This window comes from Canis aureus, chromosome 16, assembly GCF_053574225.1.
Source record: "Canis aureus isolate CA01 chromosome 16, VMU_Caureus_v.1.0, whole genome shotgun sequence".
In the NCBI taxonomy this organism is placed as follows: Eukaryota; Metazoa; Chordata; class Mammalia; order Carnivora; family Canidae; genus Canis; species Canis aureus.
Window position 1 is genome coordinate 63,469,648 of NC_135626.1, and position 20,559 is coordinate 63,490,206.

A 20,559-nucleotide genomic window follows, 5' to 3' on the forward strand; every position below is an offset into this window, starting at 1 on the left:
GCCCGCACACCTCTCCCGGGAACTGATGGACAAAGGACATGGAATCCACGAGGATGGGGAGGGCTTGCACATGTGACGAGGGGGCGAGGAGGATCACGGAGAACTCCGCAAGCGACCGTTAGGAAACGGTTTGCCAAGTAAAGTGCAGCGTTAACAAAAATGTATCAGGTCAGAAAGAAAGTCTGGGAGCCCGTGGGGGCTCCGTGGGTGAAGCACCTGCCTTGGGCTCAGCTCATGATCCCGGGTCCTGGGCTCGAGTCCCGCGTTGGGCTCCCTGCTCAGCGGGGACCCTGCTTCTCCCTCTGCCCCTGCCCCAACCCCCCCCACCCCCGCTTGTGCTCTCTTTCTCTCCTCAAATAAATAAATAAAATCTTAAAAAAAAAAGTCTGAGGGGCGCCTGGGCGGTGCAGTTGGTTAAGTGCCTGACTCTTGATTTCAGATCAGGTCACGATCTCAGGGTGGTGACATCGGGCCACAACCGGCTCTGCGCTCAGCTTGGAGTCTGCTCAAGAGTCTCTCTCTCCCTCTACCTCTCCCTCCGCGTGCGAGGGCTCGCTCTCTCTCAGATAAATTAGTAAGTCTTAAAAAAAAGAAAGAAAGCCTGAGCCAATATCAAAGGATGTGTATCGCACAGATGACATTAGCTAGCTACACTGCAATTAGGTTAGAAATCCATCTTTAGGGCAGCCCAGGTGGCTCAGCAGTTTAGCGCCCCCTTCTGTCCAGGGCGTGACCCTGGGGAACCGGGATTGAGTCCCACGTGGCTCCCTACATGGAGCCTGCTTCTCCCTCTGCCTGTGTCTCTGCCTCTCTTTCTCTCTGTGTCTCTCATGAATAAATAAATAAAATCTTAAAAAAAAAAGAAAGAAATCCATCTTTAAAAAGAGAGAACCAAAACCCCCTGAGTTCTGAAATGCTGAAGCCCAGCAGCGACACAGTGTGCCCAATGAGCACAAGGGTCAAGAGAGTAATTTGGATGAAAAAGTGAATTTTGGTTGACTCACCAGTGCATGTGCGTGAGCACCCCCCCCCCCCCACAGAGCAGTGCCCCGTCCAGACACCCCCACCGGGGGCAGGGCCTCCTCACCTGGAAGCCCCCCCAACCTGGAAGCCCTTCCAGCCTGGAAGCCCCTCCAGCCTGAAGAGCTCCCCCAACCTGGAAGCCCCTCCAGTCTGAAGAGCTCAGGGGAAGTCCAGAAGCTTTAAATATGCCTCAATTCTTCTGATTGTGGCAAATGTACATAATATGAAATTTACCATTTCCCATCTACGTTGTGCCAACATCATCCCCGTTCACCTCCAGAATTTTTTCTGCTTCCCAAACTAGAACCCTGCACTGGTAAATAATAACTCCCCATTGCCCCCCCCCGCCTCGTGTGAAGGTTTAATGTTGCTAGATTATTATGGGTGAGACGAAGAACTTCAGCTGTCGCTGCAGGAAACACCTTTGGTAAAGGCAGAGGGACCAGGGCCCCCACAGCAGGCCTCACTGTGGCAGTGGAAGCACCCGGCAGCCTTCTCCCAGTTCAGGTCCAGAGCATTGCTCTGGGTGAAACATTAATGAGATTCTGTCTTTAAGACCCAGGCTGTCTTAAGACCCAGCAGGCTAGGTTTTAAAAACTGAGAAAGTGAGCAGTAGGAGGAACGTGGGGGGTGGGGGAAGAAAGCCAGCAGGTGCAGGGTGGCTATGCCTCTGGTCGTCACGCCGCCTCCCGCCCTCCTGCCCCCCCACCCCCCCACGATGGGACACTCTGACCTGGGGAAGGGCTTCTGGCAGTGACATTTTCTGCAGTGACAACACTGTGACACTCTCCACACAATGCCTCTTCTGATCTCAACACTCTCGTCCCTACCTTTCCAATTCTGTTAGATCCCTCCGTCAGAGTGCGGGCACCTCCGTGAAAGGCTAGCCTCAGTGACCAGCACCCCTGCCCTTCCCAGTTGGGGGTGGGTTAACCCACCTGAGAGAGGGAACGTTTGGCTGTACCCCCCGGTCCCCACACCACTTTCAATCTGATTCCCACCACTTCACTGCAGCAAAAGACTGATGCATCACAAACGCAGTGCGTTCCTTGCAACATGCTGCTCTTTTCCAGCCCACAGCAGCATCACCTACCTTCAAACCTTCGGTGACTGTCATAGTCCTCTGAGCAGGGCACCTCGATGAACCGTCCAGGCAGGATCTCGCCACGGTGAGCCAGGACCTCGGTGACACCATCATCACCCCCCATACTGCTCCAGAGCAGCAGCCCAGCAAGCACGGCGCAGGCCCCCAGGACGGAGGTTCTCAGCCACTTCCTCTGCACCTCCCTGGGTGCCCGGACACTCTTTGTGCTAAGGACAAAACACAACCGCAGTCACCCAAAGGCACCCACGTGTGCTGGAAAGGTGGATGACCAGGGTCCCCACCCACTTAGTTACAGCAAGCCTTAAACTGCTCTGTGCTAAAGGAGGTCAGAGCTACTCTCGACCAATCCAGAGGTGCTCACCAGCCTGAGAGGATGTGGTGGGGAATGTGGCCCCCAGCCCCATCCAACCAGTGCTGGCAACACAATGAGCTGCCAGCTAGTGTCCCTCCTAGCCCAGCCATGCCCACGGAGAACCTGCATCTCTGTTGCCAATCACATTGCCTGCCGCTGAAACGGACTGCCCCAACCACTGCACATGCCCACGCGCACAACACAGCAGCTTAAGTGTGAGTCAAGCCCACTTAAGTAAGCCATGAACCAGCTAAGAAGAGAATACAAGCACCAAATTTTTTCATTTGATCTGCAATTAAGACACTTTTTGCACAACCTGAAGCTGTAAGCATGTGTGTGTGCACATCTGTGTCTACATGCATGCCTATGGTCTGTGTACGTGCACGTATGTGTGCACGTGTGTAACCGAGAAGCTGTGTGCTCTGTTGTCTAGGTGACTCGGTGGCTGTATGGCTCCAAGAACTTGCACAAAATAAGGCAAAAGATCAAGGCACCCTTTTGAGGAAGTGTGCCCTGTCTCTTCAAGTATGTACTTAATTCCTGAAATGCAGGAAGCCTGACTTATACTTGTCTGTGTCCCTCCACCCTTTTCAGCGCTAATAAACACAACACATTCCGATAAATAAATCCCAAGGAGGGCACAGCACGGTCAGCCCATGGTGAGTGGATACGTGACCATTTCAAACAGGGATCACAGACCACCGAGGTGGGGGGTCTGCTCAGCTCAGAAAAACTCCCCACCCCGAGACCACCCAGCCTTCTCTACTTAGACCAGGGTGGACACCAGTGGGCCATCATTATCTTCCCCCAAACTGCAGATAGGGAGGGAGACTCAGCAGCCTAATGACTGGAACCCCAACCTGCAAGGCACAGCTGCTGCGTGCTGTGGAATCTGAAAGGGACAGAGGCAGAGGCCCGGGCAACTGCATCTTGGATTTGGACGCAACATCCCCTGGGGTCTGCTCTAGGTGAGCACCCGCGTGTGGGGTGAGCTGGCTCGCGCTGCACGGAGGAGGCTCCCTCGAGCCTCTAGCCTGGGAGCAAGGTCCAGGCCGCAGGGCAAGCACTGGCGCTCGGGGGTTTGCCCCGGGCGGGGGGCCTACAGCACTCCTCAGCTCCGAAAGCTGCAGAAGCCCCTGGGAGGCTCCGCGAGGAGACGATCACTCGTTCAGCCGTCCGCCCGCCTGTGCACAGCGCTAAGGCGGCACACGCGCGAGACCACCGGGCCTCGGGACTCGTGGGGCGGGGTCCGGCTCCCACTACAAGCCACGCCCCCTTACGGCCACGCCCACCACAAGCCACGCCCCTCACGGCCACGGCCACTGCAAGCCACGCCCCCTCACGACCACGCCCGCTACACAGTCACGCCCGTGAGGCCACGCCCCGCCCGCCGCCGCCGCAGCTCGCGGGGCCCCGCGCTGCCCGGTACCTGCTGGGGCGCCGGCGCTCGGCCGCCCCGCTGCCCTCGGGCGCCTTGGGCGCGCCCCTCCGCTGCGGCGCCATCGGACCGGGCCGCGGCGGAGCCGGGCCGACCGCGGGAGCCGCTCCGAGCCCCGCGCGAGCGCCGCGAGAGGGTGCGCGAGGCCGGCGCGGCCGGGGACGCAGAGCGACGCGCTCGGCCGTCGACCCCGGGGCTGGCGGCCAGGCCCGAGCAATCGGAGGCCGAGCGCCGCGCTGGGCGGGGCGGAGCGCGGACCTGGTCGCGCACCTCGCGGCGCTCCTCGGCGGCGGCCTCCGCTGCGTCCCCGGGGCCGCGCCCCCCCAGGTGCTGGGACCCGCGGGCGCTCGGGACTCGCCTGTGCGTCCGCCCGCTGGGTGAGAAGCGGAACCGCTGGGACCCCGGGGCTCGGAGCCGGGGCGGGGCGGGAGGGGTCGCCGGCGGGCCCGGGGGAGGGGGGATGGGGGAGGGGCCCGGGGCTGCGGCACCTGCGCACGCGGTTCCCGGGCAGCCGGGGCGTGCCAGCCAGGTCTGCGGGAGACCGCCCGTCGGTAGGCATCCAGGAAAAGACACCCGCACGCTCTTACGGACGCGAAACACCCACTTCTCTGCTTCTTTTCCTTTAGGTTTTGCAGACTTAAGACTGTTGAGCCGGCGCGTCTGCGCCAGGTAAGGCCCGGAAGGTCCTAGCCCCGCGATGCGGGCGCAGGCGCAGGGTTTCCCTCCGGATGAGGGATGTGCACGCCACCCGCGCACACCTCCCGGCTCAGAAGTGTTCCAAGTCTAGTCCCTGGGAAATTGATTTGGTTTGTAAATTTTTTTTTTTTTTTTTTAAGAATTCAGCTTTAAAAGCAGCGTTCAGGGGATGCCTGGGTGGCTCAGTGGTTGAGCATCTGCCTTTGGCTCAGAGCATGATCCTGGAGACCCTGGATCAAGTCCCATTTCGGGCTCCCAGAATGGAGCCTGCTTCTCCCTCTGCCTGTGTCTCTGCTTCTCTCTGTGTGTCTCATGAATAAATAAATAAAATCTTCAAAAAAATAAAATAAAAGCAGCGTTCAGAATGTGTTTTCACAAAACTCGTCCATCCAACAGCTGGTGATTTCAGGGATTGCTTTGAGGATTTTGTGATGGAGACTGTTTTGAATATAATTTTTTTTTAATCACGCTAGTTTTTGTGTGTCTATTTTATTTTTGTTATTATTACTTAAAGATTTTATTTATTCTTTTTTTTTTAAGATTTTATTTATTCATTCATAGAGACACAGAGAGAGAGAGGCAGAGACACAGGCAGAGGGAGAAGCAGGCTCCATGCAGGGAGCCTGACATGGGACTCCATCCAGGGTCTCCAGGATCAAGCCCTGGGCTGCAGGCGGCGCTGAACCGCTGGGCCACCGGGGCTGCCCTTATTTATTCCTTTATGATAGACACAGAGAGAGAGAGTGGCAGAGACACAGGCAGAGGGAGAAGCAGGCTCCATTCTGGGAGCCCTACGCGGGACTCGATCTTGGGACTCCAGGATCGCGCCCCAGGCCAAAGGCAGGCACCAATCCACTGAGCCACCCAGGGATCCCCTATTTTATTATTTTTTAATATTTTATTTATTCATGAGAGACACAGAAAGAGAGAGAGAGAGGCAGAGACACAGGCAGAGGGAGAAGCAGGCTCCATGCAGGGAGCTCGACATGGGACTCTATCCGGGGACCCCGGGGTCATGCCCTGGGCTGAAGGCGGTGCTAAACCGCTGAGCCCCCCGGGGCTGCCCTGTGTGTCTATTTTATGTTCCTTGTTTCATAATAGACTTCTTAGGTTCAGGGATTTATGAGTCCTCACGCTGAATGAGTAGTTTGAATTGTTGAGCTATAAACATGACCTATACGCAAAGATTTTCTTTCCCTTTTCTCATCTAACGCTTTGTATTTTTAAAATAGCTAGAGGGAAAAAAGAAATCACACTCCTTACCAGTTACTTTGTTGTCATCCAGCTACTTTCTTTATAAAAGTGAGTCAGCCCCATGTACTCTTGGCTCATTTGTTCTTCAGATTATCAGTGGCCTATTTTAAATCCTAGTTAGTGTTCTCTGACCTAAACTAAACTTTTACAGTTTCTTCTTCCATACAATGAAACTGACTTGAGCTTTAGAAATGTCAGGGGTTTTCTTTAATGCTCTTCAAGGTAAAATAAAATTAGGGATACATTTTCTACAGAAAAATCATATTGCAGGGCCTGAAAAATGTTTAGACATATCTGCGTGTTTACACTAGCATAGTATATACCACTGGAGACGGTCTTTAATTTAAAACAAAACTATTTTGTAATCATTTGTGTTATTATAGGTCACAGCCATCTTATGAGGAAACCGGTGCCATTCTATTTTAGGGGCTAATCATAACTAAATGGCAAAGGTCCCTTTATCTGAATATGAGGGAGCCTTCTTGGTTCATTTTCATGTTGGTGAAATGAGTTTCCTCCCAGGGAATGGAAGCACAGAGTGGAGGGCAGGGGCTAAAAGGAGCCTGTGCCTATTTATGACTTTGGATTTCTCCACTAGGAAGAAGCGCCCAGATAAGGGATTGTTCTATGACTTCCTGAGAAATAGTGAAATGTCAGGTTCTTCACCATTTAAGATGCGATTAGTTCATTTGGACCTTAAAGGAGCTCCACCAAAGGTCTCCTACCTCTCTGAGGTAAGAGCCCCTTCCCCCTAAGATGGTCTTTCCTTGCTTGGGTTTGGTCTTCAAAGTTGTGAACAGTATTCTGTAGGATGGTGTGCTTAGAGCACAACTATGGGCTTCCAAGTCGGGGCACAGTGTTGGCAGCAGCATAGATTTTGAGTTTCCCCCAAATGCCTTCATAAAACAGAGCAATTAGGATAGCAAAAGGGGTGGAGAGAGGGGTGAACACAACAAAAGAAACCCACAGCCTGTTTGCTGTGGGCTGAATGGCATCTCCCAAAGAGGTAATGTTCAAATCCTAACCACCTGTGAATGTAATGTCAGTCTTTGCCGTTATAATCAACATGGGATGAGGCCATATTGGAGTAGGGTACCTCTAATACAATGAGTGACGTCCTTGTAAGAAGAGGGAAATTTAGACACAGGGGTTGCAGGGGGGCACCATGTGAAGACAGAGGCAGAGATTAGAGGGATGCATCTACAAGCCAAGGAATGCCAGGACTGCCAGTGACACCAGACACTTCCCTGGAGCCTTCAAAGACCGCACTGCCCAGCCCATACCTTGATTTTTTATTTCTGGAAGAGAATAAATTCTCATTGTATTAAGCTACCCAGTTTGTGATAATTTGTTACAACAGCCCTAGAAAACTAATACACTCTCGAGCAAAAGTAGATATGGGGTATCCCCATGTGTCTCAAATGCAAGTGGTACAGCTTACTGCCCATGTGAGATTAATAACCAGGCAGGAGGTGATAGAGGAAAGAGAATGGAATTCTAACAGGGCTGAGACCAGAAGTACCAGGAAACAGCTCACAAGTACTTGTCCTCCATCAAGAAAGGAACAGGGGAGGGCTTTCACTGGCTGCAATTTGAGACTGCAAAAAGACTCAGAGGAAAATGCTGGAGAGGCCTACGGCTCTCAGAAATACCGTCCAGAAACTTCTAGAACAACAGAGCCCCACATTAAAAACACAGTATTGAGCGAATCCATGGGGAGCTGCGCAGGAACAGTGAAAGTGAAGCAGGGGGGCACCTGGTGGCTCAGTTCGTGAAGCATCTGCCTTGGGCTTGGGTCATGATCCCAGGGTCCTGGGATCGAGCCCCACATCGGGTTTCCTGCTCAGCTGGGAGTCTGCTTCTCCCTCCCTCTCTGCTGCTCCCTCTGTTTGTGCTCTTTCTCTCTTCGTCTCTAATAAATAAATAAAATCTTTAAAAAAAAAAAGTGAAGCAGAGAACAGGTTTTGAGAGGGGAGCAGGGATGCAGAGAAGACAGAAGCGGTGTCTGGCTGAAATAGATCAAGGCAGAAGAACAGAAGTGAGCAGACACTGTGGAAAGCATACTGTTGGGAAATAAATAAGGAAAAAGGCTGTCACACGTGAAAAGATAAAAAGCATCTGACAAATTGAAAGATATAGAAGATAAGCAAAGAAGGTCCAACTCACCTGCAGCCGGAGCCCTTGCCTCAGTCTTCTGCTGCTGGAGGCCCAACTTCAAGGCTTAAGATAGAAAGTCATCATTTTCTCTTTCCATGGCTGGTGGGTGGTTCTGCTGGTTGGGCTCCCTCCTGTGTTGGCTGTCCCCTGACAACTACGAACAGTGGATGGTCCAAGAGGGCCTTACACATCCACCAGTTAGTGCTGGCTCACCACTGGGCACCATGGTTCTGGTCCTCCACATGGGTGCCTGTTCTCTTGGAGGCCAGGCCAGCCTCTGTTAGCATGGTGGTCGCAGGGCAGTGCTTTGAGGGTGTGGGGGCCAAAGCTGCAAACCATCCTGGGCCTAGTGTTAACTCTTGGAAAGCAAGTCCAAAGTCAGCCCAGATTCAAGGCTGGGAATAGATATTGCTTCCTGATGAGGAAGGCACAGATTGTAGCCATGTTTTCAGTTTGCAACAGTCTCAAAGAAGAACCGAGGCAGTACTGTAGGACAAATGCCCAGAAACTACAAAAACACTTCATGTTTTTTATTCCAAAATTTAAGAATACATGGGTCTATTGAAAGGGCGTACCTGGGGTACCAGGGGTGGCTTGGGTGGTTGAGCACCTGACTCTTGGTTTCAGCTCAGATCATGATCTCATGGGTTGTGGAATCAAGCCTGGAGTTGGTCTCTGAGCTCTAGGTGTGAGATTGCCTGAGACACTCCCCTGACTCACACACTCTCTCAAATAAACAAATCTTTTTTTTTTTTTTTAAAGGGCATATCGTATACTTAGGATGATAGACACTAAGGCATCATCTAGTAGTTGTATCATATTTTTTAAAAAATGAAAACTCTGGGCATACAGGAAAGAGGTACAAGTTCCATATGAGGGAAGGATAATTAGATCAGCATCAGATATTTTGACAGCATTTTGTGACAGGAAGACAAGGGAGTAACATTTAAGATATTCAAGGATTTTGTATCCAACAAAATTGACCTTTGCATATGAACGCCCCAGCATCATCAGGGCTGGAGTGACCAAGTAATCACTGAGAGGAAATTCTTCCGTGAGGGAGAGTTCCAGCCATCACACCCGAGGAGTGATGAACCTGGAAAGTCACCACCTTGCAGTTCCTGGTCAGTGCGCTGGGCAGTCATTTCAGCAGTGGCTGAAACCATGAGGCAGAGGCTCTAGGTGTGGGTCAGCTGATGCCCCTTAGCATCACTGATCAGCCTGACATCACTCCAGTGGGGCAGCCAGACTTATGACTTCTAGAACCGTCTGTGAAGTATTCTTGCCAAAAGAATAACACCTGGATGTAATCAGGCCTTCACGTCTAACCATCGGCACCCATGAGAATAGGAAATAGGCAAACACGCTACAGGACATCTTGGGAATACCATCCGTCAAATCCAAAGTTTGTTACATACAAAATAAGTGACTTGGTCTCTTCAACAAACTCAAAAAAGTAGAAGGAACTATTAAAAATCAGAAAACCTTAAGAGATCCATTCAGACAATGCAGTGTATGGATTGTCTGGACTAGTTTCAAACAAGCCATATGTGACAAGATTTTAGACACAGGAAAATTAAAGCATGGATGACATTAACGAATTATTTGGTTAGATGAGATAATGGTGGTGTGGGGTGTGCTTTTGTAAAAATATCTTCATCAGGGATATATATTGAAGTATTTACAGGTGAACAGTTGTGTTGTGTGGGATTTGCTTAGAAATATTCCAGTCATAAAAGTGGAAGTTAGGTGAAATGATGTTGAGCCTCAATGACAGATGCAGGGGGCTCAGTGCATCACCCCCCATGTGTGTGTGCACGTGCACGCTCCTGCGGATTTACAGCGAGGACCTTATTCCCAGCCCTGTCCCCCATGCTGGGCTGGGGTGTGTGTTGGGGACACCTGGGCTGCCCGGCCCCACAGCTCCCCACCACCCATAACATGACGGATTGCCACCAACCCCAATGGCCAGAGTGCCATACAGGCCGTGGTGGTCAGAGGGCCATGGGAGGCTGCGATGGACACCAGAAGCAGAAATACTGAGGAAATGGGGAAATGCCGAGACCTTGATGTCGCGTCTGCGTGCTTGACCTGCACGAGCTCCTCCTTTCCATCTTGTCTGCCTCTTTTTGTAATTTGCAGTCGACTGCCCATGATGAATTGTCTGCAGCTGAGCATTAGCCCCAGGCTCTTTTCTTCTTTCCATCCAGCTTCTTCAGAACGTCCCCATGCTCGCAGGAGAGGAAACTTCGACAGACACATCAACAGGAGTGTTAAAGTCTTGTTGGACCTGCTGTGCCCCTTGTCCAGGGCAGGGTGGGTCTTTCAGATACCTGCAGGAGGCCCCCTCCGATGGCTCCCAGAATGTGCTCTTTTCCACCCCAGCCTTGGTGTCAGACTAGAAGAAGATCTCAATTCTTTGTATGGTAGACGTGAACTCATCCTGGACATGCTTGATAGGAATCATATCCTCTGAAATAGAGATAGAGGAGGAAGTGGACAGCCCGTCCCCGCACACCCACAGCCCCTCCCTGCCTCCCGGCTGAACCCCAAGGCTGAGCCACAGCTCTGCTGCGCAGGTGCAAGGCCTCTCCTGTGCCAAGTGAACAGGTTGCAGCGGCAGAGGGTTTGATTTGGTGTAGCACACAGTGCGCATTCCAGGGTAAACATTTGCAGGAGAAATGTGAGCATCAACCACGACCCATGTCCACAGGCAGGAAGACAGTCCACACGTGGCACCTCTGTCACCTTCCTTCAGATAGTCGCTTCCTCATAGCATCCCTGTTCCCCCAGGTCTTTCCTCTGTTCCATGCCCTTGGCGCCAACGGGCTCCTCCTCGAGTACGAAGACATGTTTCCCTACGAGGGCCACCTCAGGCTTCTGAGAGCCAAGCACGCATACAGGTATTCCCAGCCACGGAGAAAGCGGATGTGTGGGGCCACCTGGAGGCGTGGACAGGGCGGGCAAGGGTTTGGCAGTGCTGGGCAGCCCTCTTCTGGCTTTTAAACTCCTGTCTTAGTTACAAAAATAAAATACGCTTACTGGAGAGAATTTGGAAGCATTTAGGGGGAGGGAGAAGGATGGGGGCGGGGGTGAGGGGAAGCGGATGCTGCTCTTTAAGGCCACAGTTGGGACCCTTATCAGGAAAGCAGAGGTTAAAAGAGGGGGTGTCAGAATTAATAAAAGCAGATACAGCGGCCATGGGTGCGCCCTGCTTGGCTTTAGGGTTGCGGCGTCCATGTAAGTCAGTAACAGCCTCAAAGGAGAATGAGCAAAAGACATTGGGCTGATCCCCTCCCCCAGAACAAGAATGGCCGATAAGCATATGATAGCAATAAAGTAAAAATTATCAATAAAATGATAGCAAAAAATAAATAAATTTGGCTATCAAATTGGTGAAGATTTTTTTTTTTTTTAATTCATAGAGACACAGAGAGAGAGGCAGAGACACAGGCAGAGGGAGAAGCAGGCTCCATGCAGGGAGCCTGACGCGGGACATGATCCCAGGTCTCCAGGATCACACCCCGGGCTGCAGGCGGCGCTAAACCGCTGCGCCACCGGGGCTGCCCAAATTGGTGAAGATTTTTAAAAGGTTCTAATGCTCTGGGTTCACAAGGGTGAGAAAAGATACGTCTGGCTGGTGGGCCGCTCTGGAGGGAGGTTCGGTCTATGTCAGAACTCCGCGGGGCGTACGTGCTCTGTGTGTTTGTCCAGAGTGTTAACGCTGCAGTGAGGTTGCTGGAAGTTTGCGTTCTTTTCATGCTGCTCTATTTTTCTTCTTATGATGAACACTTTTTGGTTATTTGTTTTTTAAGTGGAAACAAGTGCTAGGGTACCTGTGAAGCTTGAAAAAGGTCTATTTGAAGTCCATACGTTCATAGAACTGATTATGAGATGGTTCAAACACAGAAACTGGAACTCACTTTCTTGCAATAAATCCATGTATGACAGACAGCAGGTGCCGGAGTGGGCAGCCAGCCTTTCCCAGGTGCCGTCCGTGGCCCCCGGAGCATTCCCGCCTTCAGGTGTGCTCATGGAGCTCACTAACCCCCACGGGGATGAGCCCCCTCACTGCAACCTCGAAGATCTTTTACATTTTCTCTATGAAAGGGGTCATGAGCTTCTCTTTAAAAGGGCAGGCAGGGACGCCTGGATGGCTCAGCAGTTGAGCGTCTGCCTTTGGCCCAGGGCATGATCCTGGGGTCCCTGGATCGAGTCCCACATCAGGCTCTCTGCATGGAGCCTGCTTCTCCCTCTATCTCTCTGTCTCTTTCTCTCTCTCTCTGTGTCTCTCATGAATAAATAAATAAAATATTTAAAAAAAAATAAAGGGGCAGGCGGTAGTTTCAGTTCTGCAGTCACCTGGTCTCTGTTACTGAAATCTGTGGGGCATGAGCAGCCAGCCATGAATGGAAATGTCAGTGAGTGGCCACAGCTGAGTGCCAGTGAAACTCTACTTGTTGGCATGGAAATAAGAATTTCATGTAATTTTCACGTCATGAAGTATTTTTCTTTTTCTTTTTATCAACCATATTAAACTTGAAAATCAATTCTTAGGTCATGGGCTGTAAGCAAACAGGCAGATGAATTTGTCCTTGAGCCATCTGCCAACCCCCTTTCTACAATATGATTCCTTGTATGGCCCAGTGTCTTGTAAAATGGCTTCAGCTTCTTACAGAGTTTGGTAAGAATAGCTGGTAAAAAGCAAACCGTTACTTGAGGACATAACAGAGAGCATCATTTCCCCAAATTCTAGGGTGGGAGCTCTCTTTGAAACCTTGAGTATCTTTCGAGCTTTAGGAAATACCGACCATACTAGTTTCCCCAGGAGAGCCCACCTGGAACCTGACAAGGGAGGGGAACATGAACAGAAGTGCGAGTATGAACAGGGTCTGGGATATGAACAGGAGCTGGAGTATGAATAGCAGCTGCTGTGAACCAGAGCCGGAGTGTCAACAGGAGTTGCTGTGAACCAGAGCTGGAGGGTGAACAGGAGGTGGTGTGAACAAGAGCTGGAGGGTCAAGAGGTGCTGATGTGAATAAGAGCTGAGAGTCAAGAGGAGCTGGTGTGAAGAAGAGCTGGAGTGTCAACAGGTGCTGGTGTGAACAAGAGCAGGAGGGTCAGGAGGAGCTGGTGTGAACAAGAGCTGGAGGGTAAATAGGAACTGGTGTGAATAAGCTGAGGGTCAAGAGTTGCTGGTGTGAACAAGAACTGGAGGGTCAAGAGGAACTGGTGTGAACAAGAGCTAGAGGGTCAAGAGGAGCTGGTATGAATGAGCTGGAGGGTTAAGAGGAGCTGGTGTGAACAAAAGCTAGAGGGTCAGGAGCTGGTGTGAACAAGAGCTGGAGGGTCAAGAGGAGCTGGTGTGAACAAGAGCTGGAGGGTCAAGAGGAGCTGGTATGAATGAGCTGGAGGGTGAAGAGGAGCTAGTGTGAACGAGCTGGACAGTCAAGAGGAGCTGGTGTGAACAAGAGCTGGAGGGTCAAGAGGAGCTGGTGTGAACAAGAGCTGGAGGGTCAAGAGGAGCTGGTGTGAACAAGAGCTGGAGGGTCAAGAGGAGATGGTGTGAATAAGGACTGGAGGTGAACAGGTGCTAGTGTGAACAAGAGCTAGAGTGGGAACAGAAGCTGGTGTGAATGGGCTGGTGTGAACAGGGGCTGGAGTGTCGATAGCTAGTGTGAATAAGAGCTGGAGTTTCTACAGGGGCTGGCGTGCCGACAGGAGCTGGTGTGAACCTCTGGGTGGTCTTTGTCTCCTAGCCCCCCTGAAATTAAAGAGATCCTACATCTGGCTACACTGAATGAGCTAGAGGTCATTCCGTTGGTGCAGACATTTGGACACATGGAGGTAAGTGGGAGGAACCCCAGTTCCGTGGTGCCCAGGTGTGGGCTTGGGGGCACACAGGCAGTGGCTGGCCACAGACAAGGAGCAGCTCTTTCCTAGAAGCCCCTGCCCTGCAAACTCTAGGGCTGAGCAACCTCTGTCCACAGAATGCAGGAGACGGGCCAGTGGGGATGCACGATTCCCATGGAGCCCCGAGAGTCCATTTGTTCTCCTTTTTAACTTGTATTCATCGCTTAATACTGAAAATATCTCCCCAAGTTCCTGTGTGATCTTCAGAAATATGTTCATATCTGCATCAAAAGATGGGAAACAGATTTGACACAGCATTGATTTAATGGCTATAGGTTCCGTGTTTTTCTCTAGCGGGGATGCCTGCTGGGCCTGTGGGCGCCCCCCCCACCGCAGCCAGCATCAGAGGGGCTGCGTTTTCCTCCAGTCACACGCAAGTCCCCCCTGCTACGCGCCCGCATCTCCCACGCTCAGGCCTCGGCCTTTCCTGGCCCATGTTGCCTGCTGTGCTCTCTGGGCTCCTCACTTCCGCTGCCACGGCCCACAGTCCATAGAGCATCCCCCAGGGCCCCTCTGTCCCCCGAGTCACTAAACGTAGTGACAGGTTCTGGTTGGGCGTCCTTGACCACAGGCTGTTCGCAGCCACAGCCGTATCCGCTCCCTCCTGAAGCCTCCCCTGCAGGCCCAGGTGCATCCCGTTACACGAGGCGGCGTCCCCGCGGCTCCTCCCCGGGGCCCCTCGCCTCATGCTCCCTCTCCACACCACACACGTCCGCTCCTGCTTCCCTCCCCGTCCTCATGACCCCCAACCCTGGCCCCGCTGCCGCGCTCTGGCACCCCCCGCACCCCTGCACTTGGGCCATCGTGAGGTCCTGCCGCTTCTGCTGCTGTGTCTCTCGAGTTGGCGCCTGCCATCCCTCTGGCTCCAGCCTTGTGTGAACCACCGCCTGACCTGGGGGAGGTCCCCCAACAGTGCCGCTCTGCCCCTTGCCCCGCCATCCTGCAGCGCACCGCCCCCCCCCAACTCCTGCTCCTTGAGGGGCCTGACTGCTCTCAAGGTGGTGTGTTTCCTGGGGCCACAGCAACAAAGGATGTCAGCCAGTGACTTGGAACTACAGACACGTGCTCTCGTGGTTCTGGGGGCACAGTCTGCGTCCCCGGCCCTGTGTGGCTGTGATGGCCTCTGTGTTGGCCTGGCTTCCTCAGGCCACCCCTCTGTCTTCGCAGCTGGTGGTCAGCCAGGGTCTGGGCCACAGGCTGGGGGCACTGGGAGGTCAGCCCTGCCCCGTCTGCCCCGGCTGGGCGTGTGTGTGGCCCCCAGTCAGCTGGGCTGTGAGGAGAGTGTGTATCACCTCTGGGGCTCTCATTTCCACGGTCACCCATCACATTTCCAGCTGGTGGCAGCTCCATCCGAATGTGAGTGAGCCTGGCTTTTCCTTTTTCACCCGGCCCAGGTGGACCTGACAGGAAGGAAAGGGCCGAGAGCCAGCAACAGGCTCAGCCCAGCCAGCGCCCTCTGGGGTGACCCCGTGGGAGCCAGAACCAGCCCCTGCGGCGAACCTGTCTCCCGGCGCCCCTCATGTCCCCTTCTGTCTCTGTAGTTTGTGCTGAAGCACGAGGCTCTCGCTCACCTCCGAGAAGTGGCACTTTTCCCTAACACCCTGAACCCGCATGAGGCCGAGTCCCTGGCGCTGGTGGGAGCCATGATCAGCCAGGTCATGGAGCTGCACCCAGGCGCCCGGTGGCTCCATGTCGGCTGCGACGAGGTGGGTCCTGCAATGCTGCTTCACCCCTGAGCCTGGCCTGCCGGGTGTTGCTCCCCTGCTGCAGCAGCCCCTCCCTCACTCGAGGGCCCCTCGCCCCACTGAGGAGCCGCCCCCCCGTGTGGGCGCCCGCACCGGCTGCCCTGTGACCTGGTGCGGGTGCAGCCTGCAGCACAGGGGTGGAGGGCTGGCGCCCCAAGGGCCGTCCGCACTCCAGCAGTGCAGGCCGGGCCGTGCGTGTACCTGCTTGCTGGCTGGGGCACCTCGGCCTTCTGCCCTCGGGCTGCTGCGAACCTCCGGAGGACCCCAGGAGTAGAGTCGGGACTCGGTGCAGAAGGAGGGCCCCTTCAGCGGCCCCTCCCCACGGGCAGCTGGCACCGGTGTCCCTGCACAGGGACAAACCCGCCCTGGGCTCCCCTCAGGTCTACTACCTCGGGGAGGGCGAGGCCTCGAGACGGTGGCTGCAGCAGGAGCACAACACCAAAGCCAGACTGTGCCTGTCCCACATGAAGGCGGTGGCCTGCCACGTGCTGGCCCGGCACCCGGCCACCAGGCCCCTGGTGTGGGACGACATGCTGCGGGCCATCCCCGAGGACCAGCTCGCAGGTGGGCAGGCGTGTCCCCGCCTCTGGTGGCAGGAGTGAGGAGCCAGCAGGCCCCCTCCCGGAAGCTCACTCCGGGCAGCCCCCTTAGAGCCCTTCTAAACATTCTTCTACAAAATGCCGTTCCCCTAGAAGCCATGCAAGGGTCTCACCAGAGTGCAGGGTGGTAGGTCTGACCGGACAGTAGCCATGGGGCCCTCATGGGCCCCACAGGAGGGGGACGGGGGCAGTGTCCGGTGCTGCTGCCGCCTCAGCCCCACAGGACCCTGAGGCAGCCCTGCTGGGCCAGGAATGCAGCAGCCCCTCGGGGCCTCCCCCAGGCTGCCGCCTGCCCGGGGCTCTGGGGTGGGACAGAGACACACCCGTGGTCCACGCTCTACCCCAGCCCAGGGTCTGCAAGGCCGGGTGTCCTCGAGGCAGCCCCGGCCCACGTGTGGCCCGTTGGGTTCTCACAAGGTTGGTTAGACTTAAACCCAGGCTGTGGTGTGTTCCCGCTGTACCTGTCCCAGCGCCCCCACCGCGGCACGCAGACCAGTGTGTCCCCCTTGCAGGAAGCTCTGGGACCCTGGCCCGGGGGCTCACCTGTCACAGAACCCAGTCTGGTCATTTCCGGAGCTGGCCGATTGCACGGCCGCAGCATTTACCATCAAACCGAGCTGCGTCCAGCCTGTGCCTAAGGGCCAGCCGCCCCAGACAAGGCCGCAGGACAGGGCACAGGGGTGTGTCTGACGGCCTTGCTCACAGCTCTCTCCGCCCCCAGCATCGGGGGTCCCACAGCTGGTGGAGCCCGTGCTCTGGGACTATGGGGCCGACCTGGACGTCCACGGCAAAGGTCAGTACCCTGGCCACGGCCCCCAACACCCTGCAGCCCTGACTGACCCCTGGTGCATTGGGATCCTGCCACCTGCCTTGCTTCCCCGCAGGCCCCTCCCCCTGCGAGCTCGGGCAGCCCAGGAGCACCCCTGGCACGCGTCCTATCCTGGGTCACTCACCAGATGGCCTGTTCTGTCCAGATTTCCTAACAAGCAGCTGGACTAGGGGCCACCTGCACACAGCAGGGGTCCCTTCTCTCACTGAGATTTAGTCTGTTGGGGACTACACCCGATGGCTGGGGGGTCTCCCGGGTTCTGGGCAAGCGCAGCGTCCATGCTTGACGGCCGCGCTCCTGGGGCCCCAGGCGGTCATACCACTCACGTTCTCGCCCAGCTCTTCTCATGGAAAAGTACCGGAAGTGTGGTTTTCTCCGGCTGTGGGCTGCCAGCGCTTTCAAGGGGGCCACGGGGGCGAGCCAGGCCCTGACCCCCATCGAGCACCACCTCAGGAACAATGTGCAGTGGCTGCGGGTGGCAGCCAGGGGGCCAGCGGACATGCTGCAGGGCATCGTCCTGACCGGCTGGCAGAGGTAAGGCCACACGGGCCCCAGGGAGGTGCTTGGGCCGACCGCCCAGGTCGCAGCCACTCTGCTTGTCCCGTCCAGTCTGGGCCTCACGCTTCCTGGGAGGGGACCGGTGCTCCTAGGAGGGAGGGGCCTGGGTACCCCCAGACTCTGCAGAGGGGGCATGCACGGCCACAAGCACACTGGCCCTCCCGGCCCCAGGCGCCTCTGCACGTCGGCGCCCCGGCCTCCAGAGCCATGCATAGGGCGGCCTTGACGGAGTTTAGCTCTTCAGGGATTTCACACCGTTTGAAAAGCGGAGCTGCCAGTGAAGCTGCGCTCCCGGCCGGGTCGGGGCAGGGGAGCAGCCGGAGGCCCCGGGCCCTGCCCGTCCTTGGGTCCCCCGAGGCAAGATCCAGGAGGAATGCAGGAAGGGTTTCAGGGGGTCGAGCGCACAGACTGAGCCCCAGCAGGGCCTCTGGGTGGGGGACATTTCCGGAGGCAGCGGCCAGCCGTGCAGGGGCCCCTAGAGGCCGCGGGCAGCAGAGGGCGTGGAGCACCCGCCGGGCGGGCGTGGGTGCTGGGCTGAGCGGCCTCTCCATGGCCTCAGGTACGACCACTTCTCGGTGCTGTGCGAGCTGCTGCCCGTGGGGATCCCGTCCCTGGCCGTCTGCCTGCAGTCGCTCCTACACGGTAAGGTCCCCGCTTCACGGCGGCAGGAGCGCGGGACGCGCAGAGCCGAGCCCCGACGCCCGGCTGTGTCTTCCTCACTCAGCCACCCGCCTGCCCGGTGCCCCCAGGCCGTGAGCCCCCGAGGTGGCCGTGCCTCTGCCGTGTAATTGCTGGGTGCCCAGTGCCACCGAGCCCCCCACGTGCGTGTGGACCGTGGGCGCCCACAGCAGGACTGCCTGCTGCGTGTGGGGTGGGAGGCACCGAGGGAAGCGGGGCCTGGGCTTCCGTAGCACGTTGAGGCCCCACGTGGAGGGCGGGCCTGAGCCTCCCCTCTGGTGCTTCTGAAGTGTCAGCTGTGACGCATTTAGAAGAGGGTGCGGGGACACGCTGGGGGCTGGCCTCCACTGCCTGTCCCCTGAGGTGGGTGCCGCCGCCATGGAGTCCTCCCGCTGTGGAGACGGGCTGGTAGGGCCTCCTGACCTCCGTCCACACTGGTACTTGCAGGCCTCGCTGGTTCATTTCAGTTGTTCTAGAACATTCCACTGGTGAGGAACCACACGTGCTAGGTGCTGCATACGTCCTGGCAGCCGTGGGGGTGCCGGGCAACACGGGCTGGTGGTCTCCCTGGTGGTGGTTCTGCTCTATCTTCCCATGTCTCACATGGTGAGCCGCTTCCTGTGTTCAGTGAGGAGCCGTGCGCCCAGCTGTCCCCGAAGTCTCCTTGGGGCTGGCCTGTGCACGCTGGCCTCCTTGGTCACCTTCCCGGCCACCCAGGCCCATGCGTGGCGCAGGCTCCCTGCCTCTCTCCTCCAGGGGCCCCTCTGACCACCTCCGTCTGTGCTTGTTGCAGGAGGTTTTGCTGAAGACGTTAAAGCAAGAGTGGAGAACTTTCTCGGGATTTCAAACCTAGAAACGACTGACTTTACAGGGTAAGCGCCCGCCCCCGGCCCTGCCTCTCCCCCCACGCTTGGACCCCCACCTCAGCACGGCGGCTCTCCATGCAGCGAGGGCGCCGGCTCCTTCCCCGGTAGCGACATCCTGGCCCTCGTCACGCACGTCAGCCTCCACCTGCGCAGCTCCGTGGACGCGCTGCTGGAGAGGGACAGGTGAGGGGCAGGGGCGCGGGGCCGGGGTGGGGGTGGCCCGCCCTACACAAACACTCACTGGGTTTTAAAATTTCTATCAGATTTTTCAGCCTTTTCAAAGGTATTATTTTAACGAACCCCGCCCCCCCAGGAGGGCTGGGCTGCTGGCTGCCGTGGGCCCACCTGTGTGGCTCTGCCCCCAGGTACGTGACCGGCTGGTTTGGCCCCTACCACCGCCGGCGGAAGCTCATCCACCCCGTCATGGTCCAGCACATCCAGCCCCCGGCGCTCAGGTTAGCCACCCCCCGGCCCCCCCAGGGCTGCACGTTCTTTGGCTACTGCTTTAAACCAAGACAAGCTCTCTAGGATCGCAGCCATGAATGCTTAGATGAGCCAACTTCCTGCCTCAGCTGTGCCGTGGGCGTCAGAGAAGCTAGGGCATCCCTAGCCCAAAAGGGTGAGGGTCAGTGAGTGCCTGGACGGGGTCCAGGGCTCATCGGGGCCAGCTGGCCCTGCCTCGTGCTGTCCCGGCCCACCGCGCTGAGCTGAGGCCAACATGGTGTCCCCACGGGCGGAGGACACTGTCAGACGATGACAGGTTCACGCGGAAAGAAAAACCCTGCAGGTCAGCTGCAAAGAGCATTCGTTTCAGATGTTGAAACAGGACACTTGCTCGGACCCGCCCTGTGCGGTGGGCTCCAATAGCCCCGTTCCGTGTGTGGGGTCGTTCAGGGTGTGTAGCGCATAGGCTGTAGCTGCCGCCCCGGGGTGCCAGCAGGCAGCTCACTGCTTCTGTGCTACTCAGCCTCCTGGCCAGGTGGAGCACCGTGGTGCAGGAGCTGGAGGCCGCCCTGCGGCGCGTCTTCTACCCGGACGCCGTGGAGGAGTGGCTGGAGGAGAACGTGCGTCCCAGCCTGCAGCGGCTGCAGGCCTTGCTGCAGGACCTGAGGGAGGCAGCCAGCGCCAGCCCCAGCCCCAGCCCGCAGGCGGGTCGGGACCCCTGAGGGCCGGGCCCTGCGTCCGTCCAATGTCCGCCCCTGCCGCACCCATGGGGCAGACGGTTAGCGCCTGGAAGGCAAGTGGAAAATGTGCAAGGAAGACACGCAGAGGCCTGCTTCCTGATTGTGTGTAGAGCTTGTTGGGTTAAAATAAAGAGCAGGACCCGGAACTCATGCTGGTGGGA

General features: G+C 56.2%; 2 protein-coding genes across 14 annotated transcripts in view; one reads left to right on the forward strand and one right to left on the reverse strand.

Moving 5' to 3' along the window:
* The window catches only part of OGFOD3 (2-oxoglutarate and iron dependent oxygenase domain containing 3), an 18,781-nt gene extending 14,237 nt beyond the window's left edge, over positions 1–4,544 (reverse strand). The window contains exons 1-2 of one of the 2 annotated variants that reach the window (XM_077854730.1): positions 4,407–4,544; positions 2,117–2,334 (exon numbers count right to left, since the gene is read on the reverse strand). In XM_077854730.1, coding sequence (XP_077710856.1) covers positions 2,117–2,334; positions 4,407–4,477 — 289 coding nt within the window. In that variant the 5' untranslated portion in view covers positions 4,478–4,544. Of the gene's footprint in view, positions 1–2,116; positions 2,335–3,909; positions 4,058–4,406 lie in introns of those variants that run through there. The other variant, XM_077854729.1, reaches the window with a different exon arrangement.
* On the forward strand, positions 4,141–20,544 carry HEXD (hexosaminidase D). 12 transcript variants are annotated; one of them, XM_077854725.1, is made up of 15 exons: positions 4,584–4,724; positions 6,467–6,602; positions 10,236–10,341; positions 10,819–10,928; positions 12,933–13,179; positions 13,786–13,873; positions 15,481–15,645; positions 16,065–16,248; positions 17,005–17,076; positions 17,451–17,646; positions 18,230–18,312; positions 19,142–19,220; positions 19,296–19,397; positions 19,528–19,669; positions 20,182–20,544. In XM_077854725.1, the coding sequence occupies exons 6-15, from the start codon at positions 13,868–13,870 to the stop codon at positions 20,506–20,508; spliced, it is 1,356 nt and encodes a 451-aa protein (XP_077710851.1). In that variant the 5' UTR covers positions 4,584–4,724; positions 6,467–6,602; positions 10,236–10,341; positions 10,819–10,928; positions 12,933–13,179; positions 13,786–13,867; the 3' UTR covers positions 20,509–20,544. The 12 variants fall into 12 exon arrangements, with proteins under 12 accessions (XP_077710844.1, XP_077710842.1, XP_077710843.1 ...); XM_077854722.1 differs by having other exon boundaries at positions 12,933–13,119; XM_077854718.1 differs by lacking the exons at positions 10,236–10,341; positions 12,933–13,179 and adding an exon at positions 4,141–4,295 and having other exon boundaries at positions 4,545–4,587; positions 6,471–6,602.
* The last annotated feature ends 15 nt before the right edge of the window (positions 20,545–20,559 follow it).